The sequence below is a fragment of the Alternaria burnsii genome (assembly GCF_013036055.1).
Source record: "Alternaria burnsii strain CBS107.38 chromosome Unknown 705, whole genome shotgun sequence".
Taxonomy (NCBI): Eukaryota; Fungi; Ascomycota; class Dothideomycetes; order Pleosporales; family Pleosporaceae; genus Alternaria; species Alternaria burnsii.
This window is the reverse complement of record NW_024066107.1, coordinates 2709867-2724410: the sequence shown is the minus strand read 5'-3', so window position 1 is coordinate 2724410 and position 14544 is coordinate 2709867. Positions and strand designations below refer to the sequence as shown.

Below are 14544 nucleotides of genomic sequence, written 5' to 3'. Positions count from 1 at the left end.
GTGTACCGATGTAGTAGTGACATCATCCCGTGTCGAAGGGTACAATCAAGCTTCAAGTCCGATCGCCAGGTCAACGAAGCCCAATGCTTGCTGGTATGCTGGTGACTAGCATCTGACTGTCATCTTCACGAAATGAGACCGCTGATCACTGACGTACGATGCGATGCAGATTGCGCAATCATTATAGCCTGATGAGTGATCGTGTTGGAGCAAGTCTACAAAATTCAATACAAGTACGGCCTGCCCTGCCTTTGAGTTCGCAGGGTGTGCAGCGCAAGCTTCCGTCAGGTAAGGTTGTCGGGAGATGTCGCTGCAGGGCCACCGGGTAATGCTTGAGGGCCCGAACCGAGCCAAAGAAGTATACGAGCCTGAATTCAAGATGGTCCTGCAAACAGGCTGCAAGAAGCTGTTGTTAGATGTCTAGATATGCGTCGAGACTGCAATGAGACAGTATCGGCAATGGCCTCACCCTTTTGCTTGGAGCTACTCAACACGCAGAGCCAGGCCGTGACCAAATGCCATGGCAAAGTGTTCAAGATGCATCAAGGACGATGGTGCTTTTTATTGTTGAATCTCCGGGTGCGCACTGTCGGCGGCACACCGACTACTATATACTGTGGATAGCGGTATGAGGCGGTATGAGGTGTCGCAGCGGGTGTCTTGAGGTGCATGGCGCTACGACGCGTTCTGGAACCCTCAACCATGGCGCACGCGAAAGGGCGGTCGCAGTAGGACTGTAGCTGGTGCCGTACGCAAGCCGCCACGTCGTCGCAGGAATGAAGAGGCTGGACAAGGGACATTAACAGGAGGGTCTAATGCAGGAACGAGCTTGGATCGCCAGTAGCGCTCGTGTGTTATTGGCTGTTGGGCATGACGTTCGTGTTCGGTCCCCTCGACAACCCGCTTTGTTGATAGACTAAGCCAACCACCTCCAGCCACTTCAGACCAGCCATCACCATTTTCGCAACAGCAAAACTATCAGTCGCTGCAAGCAGAGAGAGAAGTCACATTCCACGCTACCACCCACACTTTGAATATTCTTCCACACAGGAGACATCTGACCATCATTGTCGCAGTGCACATCCCGACCGTACCGCATATCGACCCGCATTCCGCATTCGACCCAAGTACACTCGGAACCAGACACCATTGCTCCCGCTCTCTCGCACCTCTGTAGGAGAGAGACAACCCCACCAGCCGCTGTCTGAGTGCATTCCCCCGCTCATCTCACCCGGCCCTCTGGGGGCGCAGGGAGAATACAAAGCCTATCCGGCGCAGTTGAAGGAACGACACAGTCATAATGGCGAACTTGCGGTTCGCGGTGAGCATGCAACGTGAGTACTTGCATACATGTCTGTTCGAGGCATCAAGACTGACAACCACCAGGGTTAATACCGTTTCTTGGCTTCCACCATGTTCTCATGATTCTTATTGCAATTGCTATAATATTGCTTTGTAAGTTGCGACCAAAGCCTGCCCAAAGACGATGGCTAACAATCTTCCAGCATTGCTACTAGCAGGATGCTCGTCCACTTCACCACTCATCCCCGGCATCTTCCTCATCTCCATGTGGTACGAACAGTTTACACCCACCTACGCACCTGAACAGGTCGACCCCGGTGTTACAGCCGCAATTGCCAACATTGTCGGCAACGCACAGCTTGGTGTGCGCGTCGGCTATTTCGGCATCTGCATCAACCGAGACGGCGGTGGCTTCATCTGCTCCAACAATGCCACAGCGCTCGTCGACAACGTGTCCGTTGACCAGGACCCGCTGAACCTCGTCTGGGTTGCTGCTACCTTCAAGGATGCCGTTGTTTTCCCTTACTTGCTCATTGTTGCCATCATCCTCGCCTTCTTCACATTCATCCTGCTTGCCACCTTCCCCGGATGGCACGAGGAGAGAGACGAGCGAACCGGATCCGATGTCGACGTCAAGCCCTTCCCGTCAAGGCCCGTCTCACAAGTCGCCCTTGCGCTCATCTTTATCTCGTCCATCTTCGTCCTGGTCTCCGTACTCTGGCAACATACAGCATCCGTCGCAGCCGCAACCATTGTGCAAGACCTGGGTAACGGCAGCGTCAAGTCCGGTGTCGGTACATCAGCCATGGTTCTTGGATGGTTCGGCTTTGTGCTACTCATAATAGTAACCATCGGGTTGCTCGTTATGATTCTCAGCATCATTGTTCTCGACCGTCTTACCGACAACGACTAAGAGGACAGACACAGCTGCGGATACATTCAAAAAAAATTACGAGAAGATGAGCATTTTGTTGGCGCGATTGTGTAATTTGGTGCCGAGCTTACTCGGCCTTCACTTCTTCAGCTCAGTTACTGTTACATACCCTTTTGGCGACGCGATGGCAGCTTGCTGACCAGAACCGCTTTTTGTTTGGCATACCCGGCGTTGAGGTTTTTACGTCAGATCAATTTGATCCACGAGCGAGTATTGGTATTTGACAAGGATGTTAGACGAAGGAGGAACGACTCGACGGAAAGAAACGCTAGGATGGACTGTATTTATGTAGTAAATGAAAGAATGAGAATCGGATACGTCAAGTCAGGAAACTTTTGCCTTATGTTTGGTGATGCTTATCCGACGGCTGGCAGTGGGAGCGTTTGTGTACAATGTCTCCTTTTGTCCCTTGGACATGCCGGGGTATTCTCGCATCGTGGAGGGGCGAAACGCGGGGAGTAGCGGAGCCGCCAGTCAACCTGCCATTCGCAACCCAAAAGCGGAAAGTCTTCACTCTGCCACCATCAATAGCGCATTCACGCGTTACACCTGCGCATACCATGAAGAGATGTCTTACTTCACAAATGCAAAGAGCTTGTCCGAATCCCTCCGACGACCGGCCGCAGCACGCAATTATCGATGGCGCCATGCCTAAGCGAGCCTAGAGCATTTTGTCGCGTCCAAAAAAATTGGTGGGGTTGGCGTGAGAGGGACATCTAGTGCTCTGACTGCTTAAAGCCCGTATAGTCTTTTACTATTGTCCTCCGTTCCTTACTCTTCATTCCCTTCCCAACACAAAACCTACATTCAGTTGCCTGTCATGTCCACTTACGCGCTCCCCAAGTCCCACCAGGACGTATGTTGCCCCTCACATCACAATCAAGATGCACCCTGCTAACTCAGCATAGCTCATGGAGAAGTCCCTGGTGGAAACCGACAATGAGGTCGCCCAGATTATGGTGAGTCTCTTCTGCTATTCTTTTTATCCTATACCATTTAACAATTCTTGTAGGAGAAGGAAATCCAGCGTCAGCGCGAGTCCATCCTCCTCATCGCCTCCGAGAATGTCACTTCCCGCGCTGTCTTCGATGCGCTCGGTTCGCCCATGTCCAACAAATACTCTGAGGGTTACCCCGGCGCCCGCTACTACGGCGGCAACGAGCACATCGACTCTATTGAGTTGCTCTGCCAGAAGCGCGCACTCGAGACCTTTGGTCTAGACTCGGAGAAGTGGGGTGTCAACGTACAGTGCCTGAGTGGTAGTCCGGCAAACCTCCAGGCTTACCAGGCCATTATGAGGCCCCACGACAGGCTTATGGGTCTTGACCTGCCCCATGGTGGACATTTGAGCCACGGCTACCAAACACCCCAGAGGAAGTGCGTACAAAACGAGCCACTTGTACAGGGGGCGTAGGCTGACCAGAGATAGGATCTCCGCTGTTTCCACATACTTTGAGACTTTCCCCTACCGCGTAGACCTCGACACCGGCCTCATCGACTACGATCAGCTTGAGCAGAACGCCCTCATGTACCGTCCCAAGGTGCTCGTCGCCGGTACCTCCGCTTACTGCCGTGAGATTGACTACGCCCGCATGCGTGAGATTGCCGACAAGGTTGGCTGCTACCTCCTGATGGACATGGCCCATATCTCTGGTCTTGTCGCTGCTGGCGTCAACAAGTCGCCCTTCCAATACTGCGACATTGTCACAACCACCACCCACAAGTCTCTCCGTGGACCCCGTGGTGCCATGATCTTCTTCCGCAAGGGTGTGCGCAAGACCGACCCCAAGACTGGCAAGGAGACGCTCTACGATCTCGAGGGTCCTATCAACTTCTCCGTCTTCCCTGGCCACCAGGGTGGCCCCCACAACCACACCATCACCGCCCTCGCGGTTGCGCTCAAGCAAGCCCAATCTGAGGACTTCAAGCTCTACCAGCAGCAGGTCATCAAGAACGCCAAGGCCCTCGAGGTTGCGTTCAAGAGCATGGACTACAAGCTCGTTACCGACGGTACCGACAACCACATGGTCCTAATCGACCTGAAGCCCTTCAACCTTGACGGTGCCCGTGTCGAAGCCGTTCTTGAGCAAGTCAACATTGCCTGCAACAAGAACACCACTCCTGGTGACAAGTCGGCTCTCACACCCATGGGTATCCGTATTGGAGCCCCAGCCATGACCTCGCGTGGTCTTGGTGAGGATGACTTCAAGAAGATTGCCAACTACATCGACCAGTGCATCAAGCTGTGCAAGAAGATCCAAGGCGAGCTCCCCAAGGAGAACAACAAGCTCAAGGACTTCAAGAGCAAGGTTGCTAGCGGTGAGGTACAGGAGATCAACGACCTCAAGAAGGAGATTGCGGCCTGGGCCGTCACCTTCCCTCTGCCCATCTAAGCCTACATTGAGCTTTTTTCGTGATTGGGCGGCGTACTATGGCGTTTCTTTCTCCAAGCGGGATATGGTGTTTCAACAAAAAGGCAAATTCTGGACTGGCAAATTCAACAGCTCTACCATTTTGGGAATTTACGAGGAATGATATGATTAGGACGATAAAAAGAGATACCTGAAGATTTAGATGCGCTGCTTAACCAGTGGGTCTTAGTCACCAAATGTAAAAACTTGACTCAAACTCTTTGGTATGACTATTGCATTCATGTGATTGGAGACTACGAAATCTATGCCGAAACCGGCGGCTATCACGCCGACTGCCAGGTAATAGCAAACGTGGCAGAGTGGTCTCCACCAGCGTACACAGTTTGCTGTGTGCTGCCAGACGCAACCTTGTCCGCGGACCAGAGCGCGTTACCGCCAGCAGCCAATTTTCCGTCAGTGTTGGTAAAAGCAGTCGCGCTTGCAGAGCCATCGCAAGATAGCGCTCCAGCAACGACTGCGCACTTGCCCTTGGAGCTCGACAGGGTGAAGCCGTTGTCCACATCGGTAGCTGTGAAAGTTGCACATGTTCCGGTCGTGTACCAAGTACCCTTGCTGATGATGCATCCCTTCTTGACTCCGTTGACAATGACATTGAGGTTACCCTTACCACTGAAAGGTGTTCCAGGCGCAGCAGTAGATGTCGGCGCAGGTCCTCCAACGGTCGTAGTGGTAGAGGGAGGAGACGAGCTTGCATTCTTGGGAATGTACTTGATTCCTGTCTGAGGGCAGGTAGACTTGGTACCATCAGGGTCCGAAGCAACAAACTCGCCAGTCTGTACACTGCCACGAACATCGTAGTGGTACCAGATCTCGTTGAGCGCACCAGACTTGCAGCCTAGCGTTACCTCGACACCGGGCCTCTTGGCCTGGATGGCGCTTTGAATGGCGGCGAAAGTGTATGTCTTTGTTGTGCTGGGTGTGATACCAGCTGCGGCCAACCACTCGTAACTTGGTAGCGTTTTGAAGAGGTCGACGGTCTTTTGGAAGAAGTCGACAACTTCCTCTGTTGCTTTGTGGTCGTTGTAGCACTCGGGTTCTAGTGTGGAGATGCAAGTGCCGTGCTTGGCCCACTCGTGGTACCAGAAGGACTCGTCGTCGCCTTGGTAGTCCTTCCAGTAGGTGGACATGTATGAGAGGAGGTCGGTTGCGCCGAAGGAGTTGAGGATGGCGCTGATGTTGGAGTAGGCGCGCGACGAGTCGCAGTTTGCGTCGTAGGTGCCGTCACAGCGGTCAGGCCTGGACAGTGTGGTTAGCATTCATGCATAGTGAATAGGAGCTGAAGGGCAATCGTACCATAGACCATGGATTGTCCAGCTATCCTCTGGTCCGGTAGCAGGAGAAGCATCCCAGAACTGCGTCTGGAGGATCTGTCCACCTGGTGCGTTGAAGCAACAGAGGTTCTCCACAACGGTGGTGTTGTGGCAGCTCAATTGAGCATTGGGGCAAGTCTGGGTATACTCGCCCATAACGCGTCCTCCATTGCCGAGGATGACTTGCGCACCACCGAGCGCAATCTTGCTGAGAGTCCTGAGAGAAGGCATGGCTGTTGATTCTGCTGCCAGCATTTCTGCTGTGGAAGCAGCCGCGTTATGTACTCTATCCCTCGCGGCTCCGATTAGGGAGTCTAGCATGGCCGGCATGTTCCCGCTCGCCTTCTACTACTGCAAGGACGGAGGAGATAATTTGGCGCTGTGCAACAAGAATACACAAGCTTTTCGCGGGTCGATCCCTCCCGTAACGGCAGCTCAGATTACACGCCTGCACGTTGTTTTCGCTGATTCGCAGACAGCGAATACACTGTGCCTCGATGCGGAAGGTCAGTTCTTTAGTCTAGTCCGTCGCCGCCGGGTCCAAAGCCGTAGATGCGTCAACGGAGAGCCCGAGATGTCTTCTGGGCAAATTGACTGGTGGAAGAGGTTCGGAGTGTAGCCAGGTAGCGCGGAGGTGTACTATGGGATGGCCGGAGACGGCGCTGGGGATGGGTGTTTATGGGGGATGAAAGGGACAGACGACATAGCCACTCATGGCGCAGTACCAGGCATCACGCTGGGCGAGGTCACGCAGGGCCGCGTTTGGGGCATCATGGTGATCGGCTGCCCGGGGACCAGTCAGAGGGCGTCTCATGGCGAATGTGATGGGTGCACGTGTGACGCGTGCCTGGCGATAAGACGACGATTGCGTTAGAGCAGGAACGGGGCGGACCCTGCGGCTTATCAGCATGGCGCGCTAGCCGAGAAGGGGTGCGCATCAAGATTGCTCGGCGTAGTCCGACCTTGTGACTTTCGCCTTAGACCTCACGCTACAACCACATCTCTTTTTGCCCGTCGTTCCGCATGCTCTTTCTTTTTCAAAGTCGACTGCCGTCCATTCTTTGCCCCACGTCATAACGCATGCTCAGTGCGTTTTGTCGATATGTTGTCTGAGTAAACCCATGGATCCTTGTCAACGCCATCGCATCGTCTCTTACTTCGCTTTGGTATAAGCTGCCCTGAGTAGCTTATTCATCGCAAATCCTCCCCTCCTTGCCTTCTCATCTCTCTGGTCTATTGCTTCGCGTCAAAACCACTTTCACAAAGGGACCACTTCATATCGCATCTGTCTGGAACAAGTTTGTGTGGGCAAGTAGCATTGTCTTATTTACATATTATATTTACAAGAAAGAAATGTCGCTCGAATATCCAAAGTAAAATTTCTCAAATCCACCAGCCACAGAACTAGAGTGTCTGCACTTACGGGTAGGTGGTGTACGAGCACTTGACAGGGTTCTCCTCCTTGATAGCTCGAGCAGCGAACCCAAGGCACTCATCAGCTCCAGCCGGGTTGGTTACGCCGTCCAGCCAGACGGAGTAGCCGCCATTAAGAGAAGGCTTGCAAGCCTGGAAGCCAATCTCCTGACCAGTCTGGTCCTTGAACACGAGGTGACCGTCGTCGTTGATGGCAAAGGTCCGCCTCTCTCCGTTCTTGACCATATCTTGTACGCCTGTGGTGTACTGGATAACGCCCTGACCCATGCCTGACCTGTCAACGAACATCTGCTGGGGAGGGTTGGCAGTGTAGAGGTAGAGAGTGCCGTTGTTGAGCTGGAAGGAAGCGTAGTTGTGGGGCTCCGGGCCGCAGGAAGCATTCTGTTGGCCTGCGTTGATCACGAGAGAGTTCTGGACAGCTTGAATAGTGTTGTACTGTAGATCGGCGGTGCCTGAGCGGATGGTTTGGATTGTGAAAACATCGCCGTCCTTGATCTTGGAGTCGGTAGGGAGAGCAGTGGCGAGGCCAGCAGCAGAGGCGATGACAGCGGCGGTGGTGAACTTCATGATTGTAGTTGGAGTTTTGATGTGAAGTGTTTTAGGAGTGGGTGTTTATAGATGTAGTGTTGATATTTGATTGTGTTGGAGTTGAATGATGACCTGTAGAGACAAGACCATCAGACGTTATATACACAGCAGCCTCGTATTCAACCTCATCACGGTCCTACTGGCGAAACCCCAACAATACAACGACATGAGGTCACATTCGATCTGAACACGAGCGTGGGTCCATAGAAACTTCCATATTCCCCATATTTTGACCCTCGGAAACCAATGCGCCACAGCCGGTTCCTGCTCAGGGTCGTACGAGGACTATTTCTCCGAGATTCCGGGCAGGAGTCTGTGGAGTGTCTGCATAGACGTCAAATGGAATCTGTCGAAAGTGACGCTGCGGTGGCCAAGTTAGCGGGCCGATGAGTGCGAGTAATTAGCTGATGCTGGCTAGCCGCTGCCAATTTTGAACCAACCCCACACCCCGACACGATCCGATTTGCTAGTCGAACGGCTGCTTGACAATAATAGATTGCATGACCGAGTTCCCTCACGGACGGACAGAACAACAGTGGGATGGGCGACACTTGCAGTCATTCCTCGTGTTCTTTCGGCTTCAATGCTGCGTGGCGGTGTAATAGAAAGGGGCTGACAACCCTGGAACGGTGCAATCCAATGGCAATAAAGCGGATCGGCTTTCATTACTACCTTTGCACCAAGCTCCACACGGCAGTATAAACCCTCGTTCTCAAAAGCTTCAATGCAATTGCTCAATTCGAAAGTGCCAGCTCAGTACTTCGTACCTACCTAAGCAATCGCCTGGTTAACGATGGCCAGACTCACAGATACCTATGCATTGGAGTGGCACAAATGCTGCAGGCAAGCATCGTTTGAAACAAGCGCAAAGGTCAAATTCTACGAGCTAGGAGTTGGGAGGCAATCATCGTATTTCCAGTTTACCTAGGTACTCTTACGTACCATCACCGGGCGCCTTTCCAACATCGAATCCTCAGTCTGCCAGCTCGGGACTGAGCAGTTGGAACGACAGAACACCAAGCGCGGTTCGCCACACCCCTTTGCGTCCACAGCCCTCGGCTCACGTTCCGATATCTCGTGTACATCACGTTGATCCGTCTTCACGGCCTTGTAGCATGTCATTCTCGGCTTCGCGACGTCACTCAGATCCAAAGTGTGGATGCGTCAAGCTAAGAGCAAGCTTGTTCGTAAAATCCGGAGGGTGTCCGACAGACTTGAGTAGCAGGTTTGCTTTGTCCGTATTCAGACCCACACGGAACGTCGAACTGCACAAGCGCCATTGACTGCCCAAGGAATAGTTCGGTTGGTGGCATTGTTCCCTCATTCCTTGTCGATGACAGCCGTTTGGAAGTTCGAAAATCCTTCAGGTGTGATTGTGACGGACATATAGATGAACGAGGTATTTCTTATGCTTCTGCGAATAGAGGCAAATGTGCTCTCATGCATCATGGACCTTGCTTTTTTGAACATCGACGATGACGAAAGCGGTATCGTAGGTCACAGTCTGAATGGAAGTGAAGCAAACCTTCGATCAGATATCAGGCTGTCGGCTTCATTGTAAGCTTCGAAGTCTAACCTCGGTAGGAAATACTTGTGCAATTTAGTGAGAGGTAATGACCCTTGTATTGCACCAAATGATGGTTGAGCGTGATTTAGTAGGTTGCAGGTGTATTTTCCCGAGCTGACCTGGGTACCCAGGTAGTCTTTTGGGCTGTGTCTTCTTTATCAACGCCTTGCAGGTCCACTGCATTGGTAAATGTGCTATCACGTTTACTGCTGTAAATCCGTGTCCCGATGTCTTGTCTTCTATAACATTTTTAAAAGACCGTGGAGCGCTATTGTGTGTAGCTTGCAGGACCAACTGCAATCGGAATCTGTAACATTGGCTAGTTTCACAAGAACGGAATTGAGGCTTTCATCTTCTTCATGTCGACAGTATCCAGAGAAGAAGCCTCACCCGATATCTGGCGGCTATATCTGCTTATGTTATTCCCTGCTCACTAATTTTCGTGTATAAGTAAGTAGTGTAACAACTATTGACTACCTAGGTAGGCACGTAATTATTATTTCTAAAACTGAATACGAAGAGTATATCACAATCTATCACAAACAATTATCGAAAATAAGAGTTATACAAGGGTACGGCTGTCTGAGAACATATAGCGAATCGTTAGGATGCATCTCTGCACGGAACAATTTGGAGCGTTGTCTGCGAAGCAAACCATGCACTACATCTCTAACTATTATACCACTTAGCCATTTCTCATCCTGCTTTTAACACGACATTATCATGAAAATACCACGACTCATCAATTGATACGTGATGGCCATAGTTCAAATGCCAGTGTTCATCTCAATCTCATGATACCTAGGTACAGAACAGCCGTTCAAGCGGTCAGACTCAAGGACAGAAGCTAATTCATCAGTCTTTGACGGTATAGCCCACAACAAAGTATTACCAAAGGAGGTCAACTTCGAAAACATGGTTGGACGAAGCGTAGAGGTGTGCCGGCAATATTAGCATCATACACGCATCGTCTGGAGCGATGCGGTGCCCGGATAGCACGAAATCAACATATTCTAGCACTTCAAAATTTCTGAAACTCCCCCAAGGTCCTCCCGAGCGCTCGATTCTATCAGATTGCCAGACTCGAGCCTTGTCATTGGATCATGTTTCAAAAGCAGCCGGTGTTAGAGTTTCAGGATGCTGGCTATCTGTGTTGAGCTGTCCCACATCGTCCGGCCAAGAGTTGCAAAACAACACCGCGTTCACGTACCAGCAATGACGCGTTATGGTAGACTTTAGAGCTTCCGAAACCGCGTGAATCGATATAAGAGACATCCGTCTTGTTCTCAAGGACACTCATCTTGCATTGGACACGTAGGTTCTGCTGAAGAGGAGGACTTCAAGCGATAGAGTTGGACGCGTGATCACCCCCGCCTGACACATTGCAACACGTCATCAGTTCAGCATCACGCTGGCTGACAAGATCAAGAAGGTACCCTTAAATTTGTGTGTACGTTTGCGCAATACCTATAGAAAAAGGGCACGTATTCATTCTCCTTACAAGTACGTGTTGAGGCGGGTTGTGTTTGAGGTGTTGACGCGCAAGCGAAACACCATGGAAGGCGGCCGATGGCGCGATACAGACATCGCCAAAAACACAACCAACAAGAGCGGAAACGAATTAAATGAACATGGTAAAATAATGGGAGATATACTGCTTTGCATAAAGTGCGAGATCAATGTGAAGAGAGAAGAAGGGATAAGCCTGTAGTAGCATATCTCTACGATAGATGTCGAGTCGTCGAAAGCAGAGGGTTGCGCATGAGCTCGTCGAGGCGCAAGATGCTCCTATTGCATCCTCTCGAATAAAGAGTCCTGGTAAAACAACAAGGACTGAGCTTGGGCATGATTGAAGTGCCAGGCCACGACTGCTTGCAGTCAGGCTCCTAGCAGGCGTTGGCGACTGATCAAGCGTCACGACGACGGGGAAGAGCGACTTGAGGCGGAGGAGATGGGGTGAAGGTCTGCGCTTCCGAAGGGCAGACTGGATAGACCCCCAGAAAATCGAACTGACAGGAGCCGCACTGCGCCCAGCCAGCGTAGGCGGCAGTATTGCAGCATGAGATCAAACTGAAGCGCATCTTGATCAGGACTGGAGAGTTAGCGCCTTTGGGTTGGTGATCTGAGTGCGGCGATTTTGATCCCTGAAAAGTATAAGAACGGCGCATACCCCACCCGCCGCGTGCTTGCCCCAACTCAGCGACTTCGTGACTTTCTACAACCACAATCTGCCCATCGATTTTCTTGCCTGCCCTCTCGTTCGAAGCATCAGTAACGCGTCTATCTCCCCATCTAAATAACTACCAACAATGCCTCCCAAGAAGAACACCACCCCTTCCAAGGCAAAGGCGCCTGCCGCCGCGCCTGCCCATGGCTCCTACATCGGTATGTGCTATGATATCTCAACCCAACGCGGTCGCGTTGGTTGCCAGATAGTCGCGTCTTTGTCGCCGGTCAATGCTGACTCTGTTAGATATGGTCAAGGATGCTATCATTAACGTGAGTCTATCCCAGGCGCATTGCCCTGCACATGACTTTGCGACAGCTTGCGACGCCAACTCTGGCGCGAAGCCCAACAACACATGACCTTCCTTCATTGAGTGAACATGATTACTGACGCGCTCTATGCACAATACAGCTTAAGGAACGCAATGGATCAAGGTTAGTCAATCCACTACCCACATGCCGTCGCTCGTGCGTCGCGTCATGCTTTTGCATGGAAGCACCCACGACTAAGAGCTCTCGCTAACTTTGCGCCAACAGCCGTCAAGCCATTCAGAAATACATCCGTGCCAACAACAAGGTCGAGAACCTCACCGATGTCGCCTTCAGGGGTCACGTTAACCGCGCCATCACGTCAGGCGAGGAGAAGGGTGACTTCGCGCGTCCCAAGGGTAAGTGACCACCTTCCTGTTCATTTGTGGCGTAACGCCACGCTCCCGACGCGTCGCTGCTGCGCGTCTGCAGCAAAGACACCATGATTCAAATTGAACTTTGCTGACGCGTCATTCAGGCACGTCTGGACCAGTGAAGCTTGCGAAGAAGGAGGCCAAGCCTGTCACTGCCACCGCTACCAAGAAGTCTGAGCCCAAGGCTGAGAAGAAGACCGCTGAGAAGAAGGTCACCGAGAAGAAGACCGCTGAAAAGAAGACTGCTGAAAAGAAGACCGAGAAGAAGACTGAGAAGAAGGTCGCCGAGAAGAAGGCTCCCGCTACCAAGAAGGCCACCACTGTAAGTACATGTCTGCTCCCAACAGTGCCTTGCTGATTCCAATTGTAGAAGGCTAAGGCTACTGCCACCGCCACCAAGGCTGCGCCCAAGAAGGCCGCCGGCCGCCCAAAGAAGGCCACCACCACAGCTGCTGCCACCAAGGCTGCTCCTGCCGCTAAGCCCAAGGCCAATGCCAGCAAACCCCGCAAGACTGCTCCAACCACTGCCGCTGCCCCTGCCGTCGAGGAGGAGGTATCGCGGGTTCTAGGCAAGACCAAGTCTGGCCGTGTCACCAAGACCAAAGCTCCCACTGCAGCCAAGGCAACAAAGAAGGCACCAGCAGCAAAGAAGACTGCTGCGGCGAAGAAGGCCACCACACCGAAGAAGAAGGCCACACCTAAGAAGGCCACACCAAAGGCCAAGGCATGAGCTTTGTAGCTTAAGCTTTTTCGTTCTGGTTGGTTTTCTTTCTTTTATTATGCTACCGTGAGTTCGCTCCGGAGCGTACGCTAGACGACATTTTCTTCACGGATTCCCTTTGTCTCACTGCTGGTCTATGGATTCTATAGGAGGGCGCGGTTCTATCATGGGTGAATGTGGGTAAGGAAGGCCCACGGTGTTTGTCTCTGACTCTTTCATGTCGGGTATATCATGTTGGCCAGGCGTTCGGGCGCGTGTCTGTCACTGCGGATGGATGTCTACTACTGTCATTGTTCTTTTCAGCGTCGCAATCTGGCGTTATGGGAGGATAGCTACGACGTCATGCTATTGTCTCAAACAATGGAAACCAATACATACTTCAAACATACGCGTTCGTGAATACAGTGAACATGACGCGTTGTTGTGAGCTGATGCGTGAGTGCTGCAAGTCATGTGAGGGGTACGAGTGGGTCTCTGATAAGATAGCTCACTTGGCCAGGTATCCTCACCCCTCCGGGCAAATTCCACACAAACGCCGACCTGAGAAGATTTTCTACACTTTGCTCCACATTCACCCGCCATCGTGTCCGCCATAGTATCCGCCAGCCTTGCTCCCACATCTCAAACGTACAAGCTATCATGAATGAACGCTCAAGAGCACGACTTTAATCGAATCGTATCAAGACAACATAGGATGTTTAACTACTTCACGATAAAATCCTTTGCCTGCGATGCTGCGATTCTTAGCCAATTCTCGACTGGCACACTTGTAGTATTGCTTTGACCCTTATTCCTTGCGATCCTAGAAAAAGGTGATTTGTGCTTCGCTTCTACATGGAGCAGGATTTTACATGACCTTGTTATGAAGTCGTCTTCATACGTACAAATCGGCTCGACAAAGGCATACTATGCCGTAAAAACGCTGAATCATCCCCCTCTTCTTTTTTGCTTATGAAGACCCCCGAGATGCTGATAGGTGGACGACAAAGAGCTGGCAGACGATATCCTGGTGAGCGAACAGCAGACGGACACCATGGCTGCCACTACAGTCTAGACTGATGCGTACGCCAGCGGGGCACTTAGCCTTCAATATCGCAATAGTTCACTGTCGCTTTATACAGCGCTTCTGAAATATATGAACAGTTCTTTTATCACCTTTATGATAGAGCAAATAACACTTCTCTAAACTACTGTATGGTATGTAAGTTTCTGGAACTGGTACCACAGGTATCTATCGAACGTATCTTCTCTTCCTTTCAACGGTTCCACGAAGAGTTTGTGGAAGACTTGGAGAAATCCCTTCAAAACACCAGAAAGCCAGCGGAAAATATTCCTGTTCGCAAGGGT

General features: G+C 51.6%; 5 protein-coding genes across 5 annotated transcripts; 3 read left to right on the top strand and 2 right to left on the bottom strand.

Annotated features, from left to right (window-relative positions):
- Positions 1-1300: 1300 nt before the first annotated feature.
- GT037_000956 (membrane fusion mating protein fig1) lies at positions 1301-2215 on the top strand (the record flags this gene model as incomplete). Its single annotated transcript, XM_038926003.1, has 3 exons — positions 1301-1334; positions 1387-1455; positions 1506-2215. 3 exons carry the CDS (start codon positions 1301-1303, stop codon positions 2213-2215), a joined length of 813 nt encoding a protein of 270 aa, XP_038791859.1.
- An 841-nt stretch (positions 2216-3056) lies between these two features.
- Positions 3057-4629, top strand: GT037_000955 (serine hydroxymethyltransferase; the record flags this gene model as incomplete). Its single annotated transcript, XM_038926002.1, has 4 exons — positions 3057-3092; positions 3145-3195; positions 3249-3613; positions 3666-4629. 4 exons carry the CDS (start codon positions 3057-3059, stop codon positions 4627-4629), a joined length of 1416 nt encoding a protein of 471 aa, XP_038791858.1.
- A 302-nt stretch (positions 4630-4931) lies between these two features.
- On the bottom strand, positions 4932-6209 carry GT037_000954 (ribonuclease m; the record flags this gene model as incomplete). The annotated part of the gene is made up of 2 exons (XM_038926001.1): positions 4932-5904; positions 5962-6209. 2 exons carry the CDS (start codon positions 6207-6209, stop codon positions 4932-4934), a joined length of 1221 nt encoding a protein of 406 aa, XP_038791857.1.
- Positions 6210-7397: 1188 nt separating this feature from the next.
- Positions 7398-7979, bottom strand: GT037_000953 (uncharacterized protein; the record flags this gene model as incomplete). The annotated part of the gene is made up of 1 exon (XM_038926000.1): positions 7398-7979. The coding sequence occupies one exon, from the start codon at positions 7977-7979 to the stop codon at positions 7398-7400; it is 582 nt and encodes a 193-aa protein (XP_038791856.1).
- A 3897-nt stretch (positions 7980-11876) lies between these two features.
- Positions 11877-13206, top strand: GT037_000952 (histone h1; the record flags this gene model as incomplete). Its single annotated transcript, XM_038925999.1, has 6 exons — positions 11877-11952; positions 12041-12066; positions 12206-12228; positions 12331-12461; positions 12581-12798; positions 12847-13206. 6 exons carry the CDS (start codon positions 11877-11879, stop codon positions 13204-13206), a joined length of 834 nt encoding a protein of 277 aa, XP_038791855.1.
- Positions 13207-14544: the final 1338 nt, after the last annotated feature.